Genomic DNA, 20464 nt, shown 5'->3' with positions numbered 1-20464 from the left:
GTGCAGCACCCAGATTTTCATTTGCACTATAATTTCCTTAATAGGGAAAAGTGAGACTAATAATGGTCTAACAAATAATCTCCAGAGAGCTGTGGGAAGAAAATCAGAGCAAAAATCATGGGAAAAGGTAAGAAAATTAGCTTCAGGAAAGCTAGGTTTTCTCTGCATTAAAAATAACATTGGTTTAAAATGGGTGCCCTGCTACTTTGCCATTTTGCTAACAAGGGAAGAGGCATAGCAAAGCTTGTAAATAAAACTGTCCATAATAGATCATTTTCATGTATCCACCAAAAGCTTGGGGTAGATACACAGCCCGCATATAAGGCACTAACGTCAAACAAACAAGCTTCCTAACAGTTACATGCACAGAGCCCCCCTGTGGGACCATGAGAGCGGGAGTCATAACCAGGCTGGCAGGAACAGACTTCTCTCAGAGTTTTGCCCATGGAAACTTCCTGAAATTCACAGTTCATTTACCTGAACATATAGAGGATGAGACTTTGCCCTGTACACAGACAAATGATATATTCCTGAGAAAAAAATGTTCTTTGATAATGGTCAAGGTTTAGAAATGCTGCTCCAGACATGTACAAAGGTACAATTTATTTTAAAAAATAACCACCAAAACGTTAAAACTATGGCAATAACCCATAACGTGAAGTATACATTGAAACTACAGAAATCAGTATATTGGTGCTTAGATACAAGTGATAGGCAGCAACCAAAATCCTAATAGACACTTTCATCTTGCCTACACTTGGATTTTTGAGCCTGTAATTTCCAGATGGTACAGCTCCACTTGTGATAGCACTGCTGGAAGCTGCAGCATCACCCAGGCCTGGACACTTTTATCATTGAGTCCTCTAACTCTGATGATTTGCTCCAAACAGAAGTGTGATCATATGAACATAGGAACTGCCAGACTGGATCAGACCTGCAGTCCATCTAATCAAGTATTCTGTCACACTGGCCAATACCGGATTCTTCAGAGAATGGCATAAGAACTCTGCAGTGGGTATATGTGGAACAATCTGCACCCCACATAGGTTTCATCCTGATTTCTAATAGTTTGAGATTGATGTAAAACCAAAGCCACAATGCTTAATAACCATTCAAAATTGTAATGAATAATTATTCTGGATATTCTTTATATCTATTGTGGTAAACCCAGGACAAACAGCTACAAAAGGGGGATAGTAATTAGTCCCAGAGGTTTAAAAGGCCCTTCCCTATCCACTGAGAAGAGAGAACCACAGGGCAATAAGGTTCAGCTGGAAAAGGGGTTGCTAGGGAACCAATTAGGTTCAGCTGACTCAACTACCTGGGACCTTTTTAAACCCTCCTCTGGGTGGTAGGAGAGAGAGAGTGAGAGAAGCAGGGAAGTTGCCAGTAGGCTGTTTGTAGCAAGACACTAGACCTTCCCAGTAGGGAGGCTGCACTCGCTCCCTAGAAAGGAAGGAAAATAAGTACAAGGGACTGACTGAGGAGAGGAGTAGCAGGTCCTTGTGCCACCCACAAGGATTTGCCTCAAACCTAAAAAGGACTGAGAATACTGAGGTGAACAAGGTATTTTGCCACACTGTATAAATTCCCAATCCCTTTTGGAATCTTGTCAAGATTTTAGCCTCCATCTCTTCCACTGGCAATGAGTGCTATGGCTTAAACAAATCATGCATGAACAAGAATTTCTTTTTAACAGTTTTGAATTTCCTACTTTTTAATTTCACTTACTGTCTTGTTCTTAGATTATAAAACAAGGAGAATTGAAGCTCTCAATCTACCTTCCCTATAACACTGATACTTCTATCATACGCCCTCTTATTTGTCTCCTTTGTAAGGTAAATAATCCTAGTCTTTTCAATCACTCCTCTCATGAGTTTTTCCATATCTTTGATCATTCTCATTGCTCTTCTCTGACCCCTGTCTCTAGTTCTGCAATATCCTTTTTGAGATGGAATGACTAGTACCATACACAGAATTGCAGGTGAGGCTGCACCGTTGATTTATATATTCCACTTCAGTGAACCGTAAGGTATCATTGGGGATTTCCAGGACCTTGAATATTTGTCTTCGCTCTTGCAGAGAAAAGAAAAGAAAAAAGAGAAGGGAAGGGGTAGGTTCTTTCACCTCAAAAGGACCACTAGGAAACTAGGGCCCTTCCTTCCTGAACGAGGCATATCAACCAAAACCAACACTGAAAACAAAAAAAGAAAGGGAATAAACAGCCTCTCTCTGATCCTAAACAACCCTCAGGGGTTTTCCGTGTATTTACGCGGTTCACTGCTTCCTTGCACTTCAGAGTATAATTAGACAAGTAACAAAACAAAATCTCTTTCTGAGATCCTTTACCCTTCCACGGCATAATCTAAAACTTTCCCCTCCAGTATGCAGTCAGTACCATACTAAAATCTTAAATAACCAAAGGAAACCCCCTGCCAACAACTTTTTTTGGAAGCTGGCCCCAAAGGTACTTCTAGTTAAAATAAGGTCCCTTTTTCTTTAGAGCAGATATTTTGACCAAAACCCTCATAGAAATGCTAAAGGAAAAAGAAGAGGGAACACTCAACCCACCCATTTCTCAGACGTTCCTGATCTTGGACTCTAGAAAGCAGTGGTGAGCTGGAGCCAGTTCGCACCGGTTCGTGAGAACCGGTTGTTAAATTTAGAAGCCCTTTTAGAACCGGTTGTTCCACGAGGGCTTCTAAATTTAACCGGCCAAAAGTGGTGCCTTAGGCACCGACTCCATGGGTGCTCCAGCCCTGGAGCACCCAAGGGGAAAATTTGGTGGATGCACCCACCACCAGCTCCCCAGCCCCAGCTCACCTCTGCTCGGCCTCTGCCTCCTCCCCTGAACGTGCCGTCCCGCTCTGCTTCTCCGCCCCCCAGGCTTCCCGCGAATCAGCTGTTTGCGTGGGAAGCTGGGGCAGGCTGAGAAGGAAGCAGCGGCTTCCTGCTCAGGCCCAGGGAGGCAGAGGTGAGCTTGAGCGGGGGGGCACGAGGAGGGCCGCCCACACAACAGCAGGTAACCCCCGGTGGGGGGGCATGCAGTGGAACCGCTCCCCGCCCCAGCTCACCTCTGCCACCCTCAGCCTGAGCGGGAAGCTGTGGCCTGCTTCTCAGCCCTCCCCAGCTTCCCACCAAACAGCTAATTCGCGGGAAGCCGGGGGGGGTGGGGGGAGGTGGAGAAGCAGAGCGGGGCGGTGCATTCAGGGGAGGAGGCGGAGCGGAGGTGAGCTGGGGCCGGGTGCGGGGTGGGGAGCTGCCGGTGGGAGCTCTGCACCCACCAATTTTCCCCGTGGGTGCTCCAGCCCCGGAGCACCCAGGGAGTTGGCGCCTATGGCGCCATTTTTGATGTGATCAGTGGGGGGAGCGGCCGCTCCCCCGCCCCTAGGAGCCAGAGGGACCTGCTGGATGCTTCCTGGGAGCTGCCCTAGGTAAGCACCGCTGGGACTCCCCATCTCACCCCCCGGCAGGTGCCTCTGGCTCTTAAGGGTGGGATGGGCACCCACTACGGTGGCCCACGAAACCCTCCTGCCCGGTTCTGGGGGCAGTTAGGGGACAGGGGAGGGGGGTGGATGGCCCAGGGATCCTGGGGGGGCGTCAAGGAATGCAGGGGGGTTGGATGGTGCAGGAGTCCCAGGGGGCGGGGGTGGGCAATGACCCCCTCGTGGGGTGAGGAGGGAACCCGTTGTTAAGATTTTGGCAGCTCATCACTGCTAGAAAGACAACACACAAAGTGTTTGTCTGCATTCACTAAATTACCCTGACTTCATAGTCTTTTTTTCAAGAGCACAATAACCCTCTCTGAGACCACATAGCCTCCACTCAAGGAGACAATTGCAATCCCATGCAGTGTCTTTGGGGACCACTGTATTAAATATATGAAGACAAAAAGTGGGGGCGAGGGCTTTAGGTACAAAAAGGCTGACTTAAACTGACACAGAATTTTCTTTCTGATCCAGCAAAATTTTTGTCTAAGGAAGCTCCATGCCTGCTGAAGGCTTGGAAAGGCTTTGGCACCATAAGTAGAGCCCTACATGGATACCAAATTTATATCTACAGGTGTAGATACCTAAGGAGCTGCAGGGCTCTACCAGGAACGGCAAAAGCAGCCACACGTCCAGCCACTGCTTGCAGGAGCCAGCGCCCCATGCGGGCAGCTCCTCTGGTGTAGCTGTACCGCCTATAGCCTTGCCCATGGGAGTGGGCACGAGGCTCAGTGACTTGCCTGTTCCTAATCTAGCATGACTCGGGACAGCTGCGACTGAGCCTGGTGCCTGCCCCAGTGGGTGAGGATGGTACAGCCATGCCAGAGGAGCTGCCCACGTGAGGCGCTGGCTCCTGCGAGCAGTGGCCAGAAATGTGGCTGCTTTCACTGCTGCTGTTCCTGGTAGAGCCCTGCAACTCCTTGGATATCCGCTTTATATCTGCATCTGCGGATATACATTTGGTATCCGCACAGGGCTCTACCCATAAGACTGATGGGTGAATCCTGGTATGTTTAGTGTGTGTTTAAACCTGTTTAATGTTTTTATACATTTTTTCTGTAATGCTTTTACCTTAAGAATAAAGGTACTGCTGAGAAAGCTGTGGGGTCACTTGTAACTGGTGGCAATATACCGGTCATTGTCCTTGAAGAAAAAAGCACAGCCCAGGTGCTGGCCATTAGGCAGACTGACTTGCAGGGAACATCACAGTGTAAGGTAGGGGGCTGTGTAACCTTAAAACCTCCCACTCAGAAGGGAGTGGAACAAGGGTCTCTACCCATAGACAAGTGAGGGCAAGGGTCCTGAAACCTAAGTGGCTACTCCTGGAGTTTCCATATATACATTTGTAGTTTACCCTGGACTGACACTGACTAATGCACAGAAACCATTTAGCTTCTCAGCAGTGTCCTTACCTTCAATATTCCTCTTTAATAGTCCAGTGGTCCCACCAATTCTTTCTCAGGTCTTGTCTACACTACATAATTTTGTTGACAAAAGTCAGCTTTTGTCAACAAAATAGTGGAGGTGTACACACTGAAATGCTCCTCCTGCCTATGTAACTCCCTTGCTAACATAATAAATAAATAAATAACCAACATAATAAAACCACCTTGATGAGAGGCATAGGGCTTATGTTGATGTAATTAAGGTGACAGTGTCTGTGTAGACATTGTGTTTCTTATATTGGCTGTTGGCTGTCATTCTTGTAAATTTCATGGCTGGGAGTGGGAAGGCGAGAAGTCCTGCACCACTGCTCCCAGATGGGAACATGGAGATGAGAAGCCCCAGGGAACAGCTGGGCTCCCGGTGGGGAGCTGTGCAGAGCTGAGAGTTCTGGGTCTGTTTCCCACACTGCCCCTCTTCAGTCGATGGAAGCGCTCCTGGTGAGGATGTGTTCCACTGACAGAAAGAGGGTAGTGTGGACATCAGCCACCACAGTAATTAATGCTGTGGCTATAAATCGACCTAACATAGGTCGATTTAAGATTGTAGTGTAGACATAGCCTCAGGCTTCCTGATTCTGATATAAGGTATTAAAACAAATGAGATTCTTTAGCTATTTGCTCTTCAAATTCCATTTTGACCTTTCTAACTTCTCTACTGCTTATTGCCTGCAGTAATTTATGCTCCTGTTTCTTGGCCTCATGAGGGACTGACTTACAGATTCTGAAGGATTTTTGTTTGGCTCAAATAGCCTCTCAAACATTGGCCTTTTAGCTATACTGGTTTCCTCCGTGCTTCCTAGTTCCTTTTTTATCCAGCAGTATACATAACTTCTGAGACTCCATTATTGTTTTTTCTTAATAGCATCCCAGTTACCTCTAAGGATTTTATTTCACTTTTAGCTTTAGGGTGTTTTTGACTAACCTCATTTTACTGAAAATTTATTTTCTAAAGATAATCTGTGGATTGTGGAAAGTGATGTCATGTGTCAATATGAGATGTGTTACAGGCATGGTAGTGATCCAAAGTCTTTAGCATGTCAGATTTTTCTAGTGTGAAGATGGTCATGGAGTTTTAATAAAAGCTAAATTAAGGAAGGACAGTCTTCTTTTTGCTTCTGTTCCTATAACGAATTTATAGGTAAGGTAAAGTACACTTTTTCCTGGAGGCTTTGTAGGACCATAGAGTCAGGCAGCATTTGCTCAACCACTATACAATTAACAATAATACATTCTAGTGGCGTTGATCACAGCTGACACACGTTTCCTATGAACTGACAGGGTTGTTTTAGATATTTGTTGCAGTCCATGGAGGGGCGTTAGTGACAGATCTGCTAAGTCGTATGTCAGCGTGTGCTGATGCAGCTGGCTCAGAACCACTTTCACTTTTACAGACAATCCTGTACCTGTCTCTGGAGCACGCGGTGCCCAGGCCTCCAAGTGCACCAGCCATTAACGAGTTCACGCACACACCAAGACGGGTGAGCATTGTCCTCATTTTACAGATACCAAGACTGAGGCACAGCGTCGGCCAGGAGAATCGACATGTCTGTGGCACACCCCAGCCCGGGCACAGCCGGCCAGGGAACCCAGGCGTCCTGCCACGCTGGGTGTAAATCACGCTGCCTGCAGAGCTGGGCCCGAGGCACCCCCGCCGGCAACACCTGGAGCCCAGGCTCAGCGCCTCCCGTTCGGCCTCTGCGCGGTGCTAGGCCGCTCTTGGTGCCAGAAGCGGGAACATCAACGGGGGGGTGCCCCGAGCTCCCCGCCCAAGAGGAGACTCTCCCGGGTCTGCCCCAGGCCCCGCCGCCTCCGCGCAACACGCTTCTTTCGTCAACCAAGATGGCGTCCGGGCGCTGAACTTAAGGGTTGCCTCTACTAATATGGCGGCCGGGCGCTGCTGTGCCACTCCCGGCCCCGGAAGTAGTTGCGGGTGGGCACCGCGTCCCTTCCCAAGATGGCGGCGGGGACAGCGGAGACGCCGCCGCGGCTCTCCGAACTGCTGGAGTCAGGCTGGCAGCTCCTCGACGAGGTGGAGGCCAGTACCGAGCCCTCCTCGGGGGCCCCGGCGCTCCAGGACAAGGTCCGGCGGGGGCTCGACCTCCTGCAGCAGGCAGCCCGCGGCGTAGCGCAGCTCGACCTGTTCAGGTGCGCGGCCGAGCTGCTCCTCCGGGGGGCGGAGGCTTCGGGCCGCGCCCCCTCCCCTGGGCGCCCGCCCCCCTTTCCCCGGGCTCCGCCGCCGCCCCCTCCCTCCCCTGGGCTCTGCCGCCGCCGCCCCCCTTTCCCCGGGCTCCGCCGCCGCCCCCTCCCCTGGGCGCCCGCCCCCGCCCCCCTTTCCCCGGGCTCTGCCGCCGCCCCCTCCCTCCCCTGGGCGCCCGCCCCCGCCCCCCTTTCCCCGGGCTCCGCCACCGCCCCCTCCCTCCCCTGGGCTCTGCCGCCGCCCCCCTTTCCCCGGGCTCTGCCACCGCCCCCTCCCTCCCCTGGGCCCCCGCCCCCCTTTCCCCGGGCTCTGCCGCCGCCCCCTCCCTCCCCTGGGCGCCCGCCCCCGCCCCCCTTTCCCCGGGCTCTGCCGCCGGCCCCGCCCCCCTTTCCCCGGGCTCCGCCGCCGCCCCCTCCCTCCCCTGGGCTCTGCCGCCGCCGCCCCCCTTTCCCCGGGCTCCGCCGCCGCCCCCTCCCCTGGGCGCCCGCCCCCGCCCCCCTTTCCCCGGGCTCCGCCGCCGCCCCCTCCCTCCCTCCCCTGGGCGCCCGCCCCCCTTTCCCCGGGCTCTGCCGCCGCCTCCTCCCTCCCTCCCTCCCCTGGGCGCCCGCCCCCGCCCCCCTTTCCCCGGGCTCTGCCGCCGCCCCCGCCCCCCTTTCCCCGGGCTCTGTCGCCGCCCCCTCCCTCCCCTGGGCGCCCGCCCCCGCCCCCCTTTCCCCGGGCTCTGCCGCCGCCCCCGCCCCCCTTTCCCCGGGCTCTGCCGCCGCCCCCTCCCCTGGGCGCCCGCCCCCGCCCCCCTTTCCCCGGGCTCTGCCGCCGCCCCCTCCCTCCCCTGGGCGCCCGCCCCCGCCCCCCTTTCCCCGGGCGCCCGGCCCCGGGCTCTGCGGGCCGGACCAACTAATCGGGCCACCTCGGTCCGGGCACTCAGGGGACGAGCCTGCTGCACGTGGCTTGGGCGGGCGGGCGGTCTCGGGGCCTGCTGTCGGCGCTGGAAGCGCAGGTGTAGACAGGCCGCGGGTATTTAAAGCCCCTCTGGACCCTTCCCAGATCTTAAAATGTCCCAAGTAGGCAGCAGCTCCCTTACACCGGGGATCCGGCTGTGGTTAGGAACCTGAACTGGTGTCTTCAGCAGAGGGAAGGGTTTGTAAAATATCGCTAATATAGGCAAGATCATGGAGAGTTAACAGCAGAGCTTTGGTTAGGATCTGGGATTCCCAATGTTTGGATCACTGAATCCTGCTTCTCCTGTAAATACAGTTTTCAAGCAGCGGGTATGAATGAAAATCCCAGAAATAGTGTTTGTGGTAGGTGAAAAAGACCCCATCCTCCTGCCTGCCGCCACCACCTCTGAGGCACAGTTTGGTGGTTACGTTTTACAGAAGGTGAAGAAGCATTTCAAAGAGTGTCAGAACAGATAGGCTTTGTGCAGAATTGTAATACATCTATATTTGCTCAACTTCAAGAAGTGCAATATTTTTAACAAATGGACAACATTCTTGATAGAGAAGCAAAAAGCTACATACTAGTTTTATACTATTTTAGTTTTCAGAGTCCCTCCCAGTGGAGAAACTACCATGTAATGTAGCCACACCTTGCAGATGATGGGCATTGGCTTTCATTGCCCATCAGTTCTGCAGCTTGGTCTGTCAGAGGGATTGCTTTATAGTGGCATGAAGTGTTCCATCACCTAAGTTCTATTTCCTTGCTGGTCCTGTTAACAAGAGATCAAGTTAGAGAATTAAAACTGGCCCCTATTAATCAATGGGCCGGTCTACAGCTGTTTTAGGAGTGCATAACAATCCATAGAATATGGTGATGCAGAAAGACCCAAACCAATTGCTAAAGAGCATTGTATGTTGTGAGTATTACAGCTCTATCTGGGGCCTTGTCTAGGCTAAGATAAAAGCTATGGTGATATAAAATATTAGCTAACACATTTTAAAAACCCATCTTTTCTCCTAGTTTAGACAAGGCTTCAGAGCTTGCACTCCAGGAGCTGTCTTCCTCTGAGGAAATGTGTTCCATCCATCCCTTCCTTTTGGTCCTCCCCACCATTGCAGAAATGTGAAGATTACAGCTCTTCCTATACATGCCATAGGCGTGAACCCAGTGGGGCGGAGGTACAGGAAGATCTTATTTCTCTTTCAGCCAAAATGAAGACCTGGAGGAGATTGCATCTGCTGACCTGAAGTATCTGCTGTTACCTGCTTTGTTGGGAGCCCTCACCCTGAAACAGGTCAATCTCAGCAAGCGGCTGGAGCATGTGCAGATTGCTCGTGCCCACTTCATGGACTTCCTGACGCTCTGCAAGAACTACCAGATTGGCAAGTTCCACCTTCCACCAACACCAGAGAGTCCTAATGAAAATGAGTCTACGGAAAGTCTTTCGGGGGCTGGCCCATCTGGCAGAGAGGCCAGTCTGGTGGCCATGGCATCTAATAGACAAGCAAAAATTGAAAGGTAGGTCTGTCTTTTTTTTCTGATTAAAGCAGTTGCAGATACAAAATAAGGGGTGGAAAAGTAGAATATTTCACAGTACAAAATGTACAGTATGATATTATAGAAATGAATATAAAATGATAAAGGGAATAGTTTGAATTGTAAATAAAGTGAAAAAACAGTTTTTCATCATCCATTTATTAAATACATGCATTCTAGTTTTCAAGGTATTCACTATAGGTATCATTTAATACTATTAATTTCTCCCTGGGCAGGAGAGCCCTTGATTTAGTACAGCATTCATTAATAGGCATGTTGATTACAACTTCTATTCAGTAGTTGTAATCACTCGGGTAACTGAGACCCCATCTTGCACAGAGAGGGACTATTTGTGTAGTATTTACCAGATTGGAGCCTAAAGTTGTAAATGAGAGGAAGAGAAATATTACCAGAGCCACTATTCCAGGGGTGGCCAAACTTACTGACCCACTGAGCTGCATACGACAATCTTCAGAAGTTCAAGAGCTGGGGCACCCCTGCTAGAGCTTGGGTTTTTGGTCCTGCTTCTGCTGAAGCCCTGAGCCTCGGCAGGTGCACCCCGTGGGGCTGAAGCCCCAAGACCCCCATTCCCGCTGGGCAGAAGCTCCTACCCCATGTCAAGGCAGAGATCCCAAGCTCTTCTCAGCCCACCCCCCGGTCTGGTAGGTAGAGAGTGGTTGTGAGGGGCTTGGAAAAGAGCCACATGTGGCTCACGAGCCATGGTTTGGCCATCCCTCCTCTATTTCAACCTAAGAATGTTAGGTGGTAGAATGTTATTGTATTGTAGTAGTGCCCAAAGGCCCCTGTTGGGTGCTGTTGGGCACTGTACAAATGCAAACACATGGTCCCAGCCCCAAAGTGTTCATATTCTAAGAGAAATGGATTTGGGATGGTAAAATAGTATCATTTCGCCGATCCAATGGTCTCCAAAGCCTTTTTACTGTGATAGGAAAAACACCATACACTTATCAAAGTCCTCAGTACTGCTACCTCTTCTTCAGCGTAAGCTTTAGTACAACAATATTTAAACAATACCTACTTTTCATGTTGTATAATAAGGTATAATGTACAAATAAGGTCACCTCTTGCTATGAGATCAAGGTAGCTGGCAACAGTATGCATATTGGGGAAAAATGTTGACATCTTCTCTGTAGATTCTGTTCAAGGGCAACCTGCAGTCTGTTCTCTGATCTGGGAAGTTGGGGATTTCCATTGGCTTGATGTCAGCAATGAGGAGTCACGTTTCTTTGGATAAAGACAAGAATAGTTCACACAAACTGGGAAAGATTTTCTTATGTGGATTCACCAATACATCTCTGGCCTGCGTGTTCCTACCACCTCTTCCCCCTCGCCCTCCATCACCCCAAGTGTATGGAGGCCCTCAACAGTAACTGGTAGGAATGTGGTAAAATTCTAGTGTCTTGGGAGTAGTAATAAAACGTGTGATGTCCTTGGAGTAACTTATTTGAAGAGGACTACCCTACTTCAAAGTATTAAGGTCGGCTAGGATGGGGTCACTTCCCCTGTAATGCTCCAGGAGGGAAGCTGGCGGTCTGGTCCTTCTGTTGCTTAGCATTATGCTTCTCCAGCCCCTCAGTATTGAATTTTGTAAGAGATTCTCCTGAATGATCTGCCCTTCCAACCCCCTTAGTTTCCCTCTCCTTCGTTCTTAATGTTTTATTCTGATGACCCCAGAAAGGATTCCCTAGCTGAGTTTGTTAATCACTGAAACTGGGCATAAGGGGCTAGCCTGAGAAACTTTATGGGATTATTATTTAAATCAGATATGCAATAAAACAGCTCCCTGTTTTCTAGTTCAGGTGTCCTTTTGCACTTTGAACTCAAGGATTCAGACTTTGAAGCCCAGATCTCTGTCTAGCTAGGAATTACTGCATCCTATAGGATCCCCTCTGACATCTTTATTTCTTAAGAAGGGTCTGATTAGCTCTCATGTTGGTGGTCTCAGCAGGGGCACTAAAGATTTTAGGTCATGAGGTTCAAGTGCCCCTTTCCTTCAGGTGATCCCTCCATTAGGAGTATTGGTTGTGTTGTGTGGGGGAAACTCATTGCCTCTGCCAATGCACTATCTATTCTATGCATAGGTCGCTTTAGCCCAGCTTCTACCATAATAAAATTTACTTGAGGAAAAACCAAATGACCCTTACTGGAATATTTTATGCACTGTGGGTGGTTTTTTCTATTTGTTTTTTCCACCAGGTACCAATGGTGGCAATTGTCGCAGAAGCTCCTGGGTGTTATGTACTCCCTTATTTGCAGTTATTCACACATCCTGTCAGCCTGACTTTTCTCTTTAAAGAGCTAATTTCCTGAAGATGGCACCAGAACCACTTTAAAATTGTATCTCTGGTTTCTGTTAATGGCCAGCAGGCTTCTTGGGATCTCAGCCAGCCTCTTGTTTGAAACATATCTTATTCAACAGCAAAGTGGAGATACCTGCAGCCAAATCTGTTCTTACCCACACTGCAGTAATTAGCCATCAAAAACTCCCCTTTGGTATATTTTTTTCAGTTCCCAAAATTGTATAAGGCACCTCACCAAGACAGGTGAAGATCCCATGCTTGCTCCAAAGAGCTTATAATCTAAACTTGAGCTGATGCATCAAAGAAGGATCAAAACCCAGACAAAGTGAAGGGGAGGGGAAAGGGAGACTGTAGCAGATTTCCCTCTTCTATTGAGCTATATGCATGTGACTGTTTATATATTCTCAGTACCTTACAATGGAAAGGGAAGGCCTTTAGTCAAGAAGATAAATTCACCTACTGGATGCTGATTAGCCTGGGAAGAATGTCCTTGTACTCCATGTCAGGGTTCTCCAACTGTAGTTTGTGGGGCTCTTTGCCGCTGGTCGTAAGGTGCTGACTTGTATTGAAATATATTACTTTTTTCCCTGTAAGCCGCTGCTGTAGTTCTGTTGGGATGTATTCTAATTCTGAACTTCAGAGGTACTTGTTCCAAAAGGTAATTTCTCTAATAAAATGTGATCCATCCTAAGACAACCTCCTGAACACTCTTTGCTCTACAGTCAGCTGTGTCAGAGTACCATCTGTTAAAAAGTTGTTTGAAAGAGGTTCTTTAAATGGTCCTATCTCTCCCTCCCTGATGCAGATATAAGCAGAAGAAGGAGGTGGAGAATAGGTTGGCCTCAATGAAAGCTTTTGTGGAGAGTGGCCAGGTGGAGGAGGAACAGATACGGGAATTCTACCTGTTGCAAATCCAGAAGTGGATCACTACAAGCCTGGAGGAAATCGAGAGCATTGACCAGGAAATGGTGATTTTGAGAGGAAGGAATGCACTAAAACAGGTATGAGATTTGGGATATGTCGTGGGGTATGGGGCTTGTAGGTTTTGTGTACAATGGCGGTTGATGATGGACATTGGTGAGACTGAAACAAAACAAAAGATTATCAGATTGTTTCAATGGCAGAGCTTAGGGTACTTTCATAAGTGAAGTCATGGGTTAAAATCCTACATAGATCACAAGTGGAATGAATGGAGGGGCCTCTGTTTAATGCCTCATGAATATTTGTCTGTATTAACAAACCAGGACCAAATCTGGCATGACCTTTTCTAGTTGTGGGCAGTCAAGGCTTGAAATAGCAGTGTGTTGCACATCAGACTTGCAGTACACTAAGGACTGCTAGGGCAAACCTGCCCCAGCAATTTCCCTACACTATGCCAGATTGTCAGACACTCACTCTTAAAATAATCTGCAACAGTTAAAATAATAATCCAGTGAGCTTTTAAGCATGCAGTCTTGGCTTTCAGAATGTCCAGGTGCCGTCTGAAAGGAGTGACCCTGTTGAACAGTAAAAGCCCCTTCAGCAACATGTGACAGCTGTATCATACAGAACGATGCTGCTTTCAAGAGTTCAGGCTTTGTGCTGTTCACTTAAAATGTCTGCTGGTTAGAATTAGAAACACATTAAATGGGTACTGCATAAAATATTCCAGCTTTATTTGAGACATAGACTTGTTTTGTGCACTTCAGTGACCTGTCCCTGTAGCACTGTCAGCTGGGGTGACAGCGCTCTGCTCATCTGCAGTGCTCTGAAGTGATAGAATTATTGCTCATGACAGGATTTACTGAGTGGCAGATGTGCCGTGTTTGGTCCCTGGGAGAAATAACGGTTCTCGTTTCTTCCTCCAGGTTAGTCTAGCTCAACTGCAGCTGCCTCATGTTTTATCAGCTTCTTGCTTTCATCCAGGACTGGAGTGCCTGAGGCACAGGGGAGTGCCGTCACATGCTGACGCTCACATAAGAAATTTATGGCGTAGCATGGGTTAAGGCTGGAACTTGTCAGACTCATGGTATGTCTACACTGCAGCTGGTATGTGATCCCCAGCGCCGGTGGATAAGTCTGCCGAGCAGATAGGTCTCTTGATCTGCTCGAGCAAGTATGCTAAAAACAGCAGTTTGGTCATTGCGGAATGGATGGTGGCTCAGGCTAGCCATCTGAACTTCGACCTGGGGGTCAGGTGGGCTTGGACTCGGGCAGAAAGCCCAAGCCGCTGCCTGTGCCACAACATCCACACTGCTGTTTTTAGCACACTAGCTCAAACAGAGCTAGCACAAGTCTGTGTTTCCACGCTGGGAATCAGACCTCCCAGCTGCAGTGTAGACCTACCCTCCATACGTTTCTCTGACTGCAGAGGTGGGACTCTTCTCATGCTCTGCACTAGAGGACATGAAGGGGGATGCAGGGGAGGTTATTCTGAAGGTAAATCTGTTTGCCTTTGTTTCCCATCTCAAGGCTTCAGCACCTCCTCAGACTGCTCAGCGTCCCAGGACTGCAATGAAACCTTTCGTTCTCACCCGGGACGCCATGCAGGCTAAGTATGTTGCACCATAATAATGTTAGATGCAATCTCTGTCATATGGCTCCGTTTTCCTGGAAGTAGTGAGCACAGTGCTGCTTGGAATGTGTTTACAAAAGGCTAAACTGGGCTCAGGGCATTCTTTCATGTCCAAAGGAAGTACTTCTTCAAGACCTGCACCACATCAGGATGGCTTTTATTGTATGTGGTGGGTCTGGAGCCTGTAAGATACCTCCTCCCGCTTTTCCTTTTCTTAATTCTCCTCTACCAGCATGCTCCAATATGCTGTCGTATGCCCCCTTCTCCTGGTGAGGAGGAAGAGAAGATCATCTTAGCAGCATCTGTCTGTGGAGTACACTGATCCAAGAGTACCACCATATCTGTGGTCTGTTTTCTTTATATTTGGTTAACTGGGGAGAGTTCCCGCCTGGCAAGGCTTCCTTTGCCCCTCTCTGAGCCCTCAATATGTCATACCTGCATCAATGTTGCTACTCGAGCAGAGGGTCTCTTAGCACTTCCTTTCCCAATCTAGGGCTTGAAACAGAGCCAAGAAAGGAAAGGAAGGAAGGCAGTCTGAGTTGGCCCACAGTGCTGCTCTTTGCTTCACCTTTGTTAGTCCCTTCTTGTCCTGTATTTAAAGAAAATTTTACTCCTGCAAACCTTGAGATCTTGGATCTGTCCCTAGGAGTGAGGTGCATGTTTGTGCTCAAAGGATCTGGGTAATTCTGGTGTAGTTTGTCAGTGTCAGTCTCTAATGTGAAGTGTCAATGTGTGAGAAACAGTGAAAGCTGTGACTTCAGAAGCAGTCTCCCAGTAGACTGATGGACAGACTCAGGAAAAGACTGTCATATAGTCAAAATAAACAAACTTGGTAGTGAAGCATAAGATGTTATCTACTAGAGAGGTCTGCTGTGTTTTTTGAGAAACACACATAACTCCTTAATTCTAGCTGTTAACAGGAAGTGCACTGAATGGGTTCAGGGTTTTATATTTGTATACATACCAGTTAATTGTATTGGAAGGAGTATGGTTGCCAGGTCTTTTGTCACCATCCTGTGCCTAGGCTTTTGTTGGGATCTTAGAATGTGTTTACTTAGCTAAGTAAAGGACTGTGAATTCTGAGCTTGGTTCCTAGTTGCTTCGTGTTCTACAGCAAGCATGTAGGGGTGTTGTCCATCCATACCCTTTGGGGTGAATTGATGCTACTTCAAGGGTCCTAAGAGCTGAGCAGGTCTCTCTCTTTTAGACTTCTGGGATGATCTCCATGGATGTCAGGTTACTGGAGAACAAATTGCTGTAGGCTTGAACTCTATATAAATACATTAGTTCCAGTACAAACCATGTTTATGTCCCGCACAGCATTACAAGATAAATGTAAGGTGTCCCAAAGTAGGTATGTGTATCATAACGCACATTAGAAGTTCCTAGCCATTAGTGACTTGAACTGCAACTGCTGAGAGCCCCAAGTCCCCAGAGGAGGTGTTGATTGCAATTACTTGTGCAGAGTAACATCATCTATCCAGAGTTCACAGATGTGTGTATATGGATTAAGCCATAGTGGCAGACTCCAGGCTAGAAGTAGCTCTCTCCTAGAAGATGGCAAAGTGCAGTATGCGACCAGTTTGCTGTTTCCCTATCCTTTTTGATAAAGGACCCCACAAGGCCACACTACATGTTGTGGGACAGAGCAAGACCGGAAATGGAGGAAGAGACATTTCTATCCTTATAGCAATAGTACTGTAATGTCCAATTTGAGGGGGACAATTAAAAAAGGAGAAGAAAGTTTCCAGAGGTTGGGGTTTGCCCCTTTGCTTTTCCTGGTGATCTTAAATTGTTTTGATGGGGCAGTGACACAATACAGCAGGCGATCTAGGAGACGGAAGGGTATGCGTGTAAAGTTACTAAATGGGAAGATTGTAGGAAGGGGAAATCAATGAAAGCACCCAAATCTGTGTTCTGCACTGGCTGATAGAGTAAATAAAATGGATTGTTGCCAGATCTTCGTTATGGCCATTAGATACAAAAATGAATAAGCCAAATAAATGGAACTGAGCTAAAAGCAGCAGGAGACTGCATTGGTTACACCTTGACTTTGACCGATGAGCCTAATAAGGAGCAGAAGCAATAAGGATTCAGTAGTCCTGGGATATTGTCAGACCAAGAGCCTGAAGAAAGTAAGAGCAGGCTGGAGGGGAACAGAGAGTATATTGTAGAAACAGAAACATCTTCAGCAGACTGGATGAGAGTCTAAAATATTCTCTGGGGAGCAGTTTAAAGCAAGGCTGTGAGTTCACACTCTCAGAAGATGGTAGGGCAAGCAGCCATGGCCAGAAGCTATGGAATCAAAGCTAAATCAGAGTAATTTGTTAGTGGAACAGACTCATTGAGAAGGTGGCTGAGGCACTGTACTTGCAGAATCAAGATCAGGGACGATGAGATGCTGGTGGGAAGGATTCATAAAGTTCTGAGTGATGACCGAAGTGGCCTTGTCTGGCCCTTCTGTCTCTTTCTGTGGGACTCCAGAACACAGTTCCTTGGTGGGACTTACGTTCATTTACAAGAAAACTGAAAGGAGTTTGCTCTGAGGAGGGATAGAAAAATCTCTAATATTCACAAAGGATCCAGAATAAAGACCCTGAATGCAAGGATCAGACTATAAACTCTGACTGTCAAGTCTGTGGAGAAATTGGAATGATTTGTGCTGGTTTAACTAGACAACGCAGAGATCTTTGACTAGAAAAGGAGTGTGTGCAGGGATGAAATTTTAAGGCATTCTGTTCTGAAGTCCTTAACTATCTTCTGAGGATGTCATTCTGGGGCCAGTCTTATTAGTTCGATATGTGCATGGACCTAAGCTCATCTTATCATTTTTATAATAATTTCATGTTTCAAGTGCTCCTCATACAGGAAGATCTCACACAGTGTTGCAAATTTATTAGCTACCGCCCCTGAAATGCAGTCACTTTGTGGGGAGAGCATCAGCCAGGCCGATGGTATTCTGTGCACTGCAGCATCATAAGGGAAGAGATTTTTGTTCAATGATACTAGGGGCCGGTTTTGTTCAACATCTGTATCAATGATCTGGATGTTAACTATCTATTTCTTCCTACAGGGTGTTAGGAGCCGGCTATCCTAGCCTGGCGACGATGACAGTAAATGATTGGTATGAACAGCGCTGTAAACAGGACCTCTTTCCCAATAAAGGCATACCACAGACAACAGCAGGTATGGAGCAGTAAGGAAAATGTAAATGTGGGTGCTAATGATCCTAGGAATCACAAACCAGTATGCATTATTGCAGTGCCAGGAAAATTGGTTGAAACAATAATTCTACACTATTATATAATAACCAGATAAACATAATCATAGAATATTAGGGTTGGAAGAGACCTCAGGAGGTCATCTAGTCCAATCCCCTGCTCAAAGCAGGACCAACACCAACTAAATCAGCCCAGCCAAGGCTTTGTCAAGCTGGGCCTTAAAAACCTCTAAGGATGGAGATTCCACCACCTCCCTAGGTAACCTAGTCCAGTGCTTCACCACCCTCCTAGTGAAATAGTGTTTCCTAATATCCAACCTAGACCTCCCCCACTGCAACTTGAGACCATTGCTTCTTGTTCTGTCATCTGCCACCACTGAGAACAGTCTGGCTCCATTGCCTTTAGAACCCCCCCTTCAGGTAGTTGAAGGCTGCTATCAAATCCCCCCTCACTCTTCTGTTCTGCAGACTAAATAACCTCAGTTCCCTCGGCCTCTCCTCATAAGTCGTGTGCCCCAGCCCCCGAATCATTTTCATTGCCCTCTGCTGGACTCTCTCCAATTTGTCTACATCCCTTTTGTAGTGGGGGGACCAAAACTGGACACAATACTCCAGATGTGGCCTCACCAGTGCCAAATAGAGGGGAATAATAACTTCCTTCGATCTGCTGGCAATGCTCCTGCTAATACAGCCAAATATGCCGTTGGCCTTCTTGGCAACGAGGGCACACTGCTGACTCATATCCAGCTTCTCGTCCACTGTAATCCCAGGTCCTTTTCTGCAGAACTGCTTCTTAGCCAGTCGGTCCCCAGCCTGTAGCAGTGTATGGGATTCTTCCTTCCTAAATGCAGGACTCTGCACTTGTCCTTGTTCAACCTCATCAGTTTTCTTTTGGCCCAATCCTCCAATTTGTCTAGGTCACTCTGGACCCTATCCCTACCCTCCAGCATATCTACCTCTCCCCCCCAGTTTAGTGTCATCTGTGAACTTGCTGAGGGTGCAATTAATCCCATCATCCAGATCATTGATACAGATGTTGAACAAAACCGGCCCCAGGATCGATCGCTGGGGGGTTCAGAGGAACCTAACAAACCTAGCTGAATGAGCAACACGATGGCAGATGAGTGTTGGAAAATGTAAGCTAGTGTGCCTCAGAAGGAATCATTTGAACTCATCATGCATAGAACTGGGTTCTTAATTAACTGTAACCACTCAAGAAAGGTATTTGAGTGTCACTGCAGACCTCGCAATGAAAACACCTGTTCAATATGCAGCAGCAGTCCAAAAAGCAAACAGTGATAGAATGTATAGAGTGGGATGGAGAATAATACTGAAAACATATTGCCATAATATAAATCAAGGCACACCTTCTCTTAAATCAAAACTGAACACTCTTATTCTATCTTTTTTGAGATGGGCTGTCCAGAAATCAAAGGGTCTGTATATGGGCAACGAAAGTGATGAAAAGTTTTGGAGAGAGCTCTATTTGAAAAGGTACACAGTGCAGTTTAGAGAAGAGATAAATAAAAGAGGCTATGATAGTTACTTAAAAACAAAACCCAAGATACAAAGAAAGTAAAGGGTAAATGGGAAGACCCATTCTCGTAATACAAAAACAGGGAATACTTAATGAAAGTGAAAGATCGTCCCAGCGCCAAAGAAATTATCTGTAAGTTGGTGAAATGACTAGCATCATAAGGCCCTGGACTGTAGGCACTACTGCAAATAAAATAAAGTAATATACTAAACTGGCAAGGAAATACTTTTTTTGTGTTTGTTTTTTAACATAATTAACCACTGGAACTCCCTGCCACATCGTCTCTTAAGTAAGAGCCTCACAGGATTAAAACAAGGATTAGACACTTAAATGAATGAGTATATCCACAGTTATATTTGAGTAGAAGAACAGAAAGGATATAAGCCTTTGTGCTTCAGGGCATAAGTCAGCCATTAACTGAGGGGAGGTTAGAAAGAAACTTTCCCTATGGTATGTTGTTTCATAATTGGCCACTGCGGACTTTCTTGCACCTTTCTCTGAAACAGACAGGCCACCAATCTAGATGAACCATTAGGATGATCCCATATGGCAAGTCCTTTGTTCTTAAAGATCATATTCCAGGAGACATCACTACAGAGAACTCCTTTGTTTCCATCTCCCTGTGTGGTAGCTTACTCTTTTTCTTGACCATCAGCAGATCTTGATGAAGAGGAGCTGCAGAAAGAGCAGCAGGAGAAGAAGGTGGAAGAGGATGATGAGGAAACTCTACGGAAAGCTCGAGGCTGGGAGGACTGGAAAGACACACACCCAAGGGGATATGGCAACCGAAAGAACATGGGCTGACTGTCAAAGGGATGAGTAGGGCAGGAGAGTCTCAAATGAATGCACTCCATGATATAGCAGGAATATATAGCTGTACATATGCAGGGAGGTCCTTGGTTTCTGCTGGATGTCACCTATGGAAGGGGAGCGAACAGGACAGTTTGTCTCGATTTACATTAAATATCAGAATGCGCACTTGTCATGGAGTGATGGTGATGTGGCAAAGCTTCATCAAGTGGGGGGCCTTTACTTGAGGGATCAGAACAAAACTTCCCTGATCCTCCTAATTAGAGGGAGGAGTTGTTAAGCAAAAGTCTATTAATTTGAAAGTGGCTCTTTGTATTGGTGATGGCTGTATTTATTTTTCTCTATTTTTAAAAGAATAAATTTTCTTGTGCTGCTTAATCCTTCACGTAAAGTCTCTTGCTCTGGTCCCATCCTCTG

General features: G+C 47.6%; 1 protein-coding gene across 2 annotated transcripts; it reads left to right on the top strand.

Moving 5' to 3' along the window:
* The first annotated feature begins 6849 nt into the window (after positions 1-6849).
* On the top strand, positions 6850-20425 carry IGBP1 (immunoglobulin binding protein 1). 2 transcript variants are annotated; one of them, XM_073360972.1, is made up of 6 exons: positions 6850-7078; positions 9276-9587; positions 12732-12927; positions 14378-14460; positions 17554-17666; positions 19896-20425. In XM_073360972.1, exons 1-6 carry the CDS (start codon positions 6888-6890, stop codon positions 20039-20041), a joined length of 1041 nt encoding a protein of 346 aa, XP_073217073.1. In that variant the 5' UTR covers positions 6850-6887; the 3' UTR covers positions 20042-20425. The 2 variants fall into 2 exon arrangements, with proteins under 2 accessions (XP_073217073.1, XP_073217072.1); XM_073360971.1 differs by having other exon boundaries at positions 19893-20425.
* The last annotated feature ends 39 nt before the right edge of the window (positions 20426-20464 follow it).

Source organism: Lepidochelys kempii, chromosome 9, assembly GCF_965140285.1.
Source record: "Lepidochelys kempii isolate rLepKem1 chromosome 9, rLepKem1.hap1, whole genome shotgun sequence".
Lineage (NCBI taxonomy): Eukaryota > Metazoa > Chordata > Testudines > Cheloniidae > Lepidochelys > Lepidochelys kempii.
This window is presented reverse-complemented; position numbering and strand designations above follow the sequence as displayed.

Coding starts and splice junctions, on each gene's coding strand:
- IGBP1 (XM_073360971.1), top strand. CDS start 6,888: ATGGCGGCGGGGACAGCGGAGACGCCGCCGCGGCTCTCCGAACTGCTG. Junction 12,928..14,377: donor GAAGGAATGCACTAAAACAG/GTATGAGATTTG, acceptor TCCCATCTCAAG/GCTTCAGCACCTCCTCAGAC. Junction 14,461..17,553: donor CGGGACGCCATGCAGGCTAA/GTATGTTGCACC, acceptor TTCTTCCTACAG/GGTGTTAGGAGCCGGCTATC.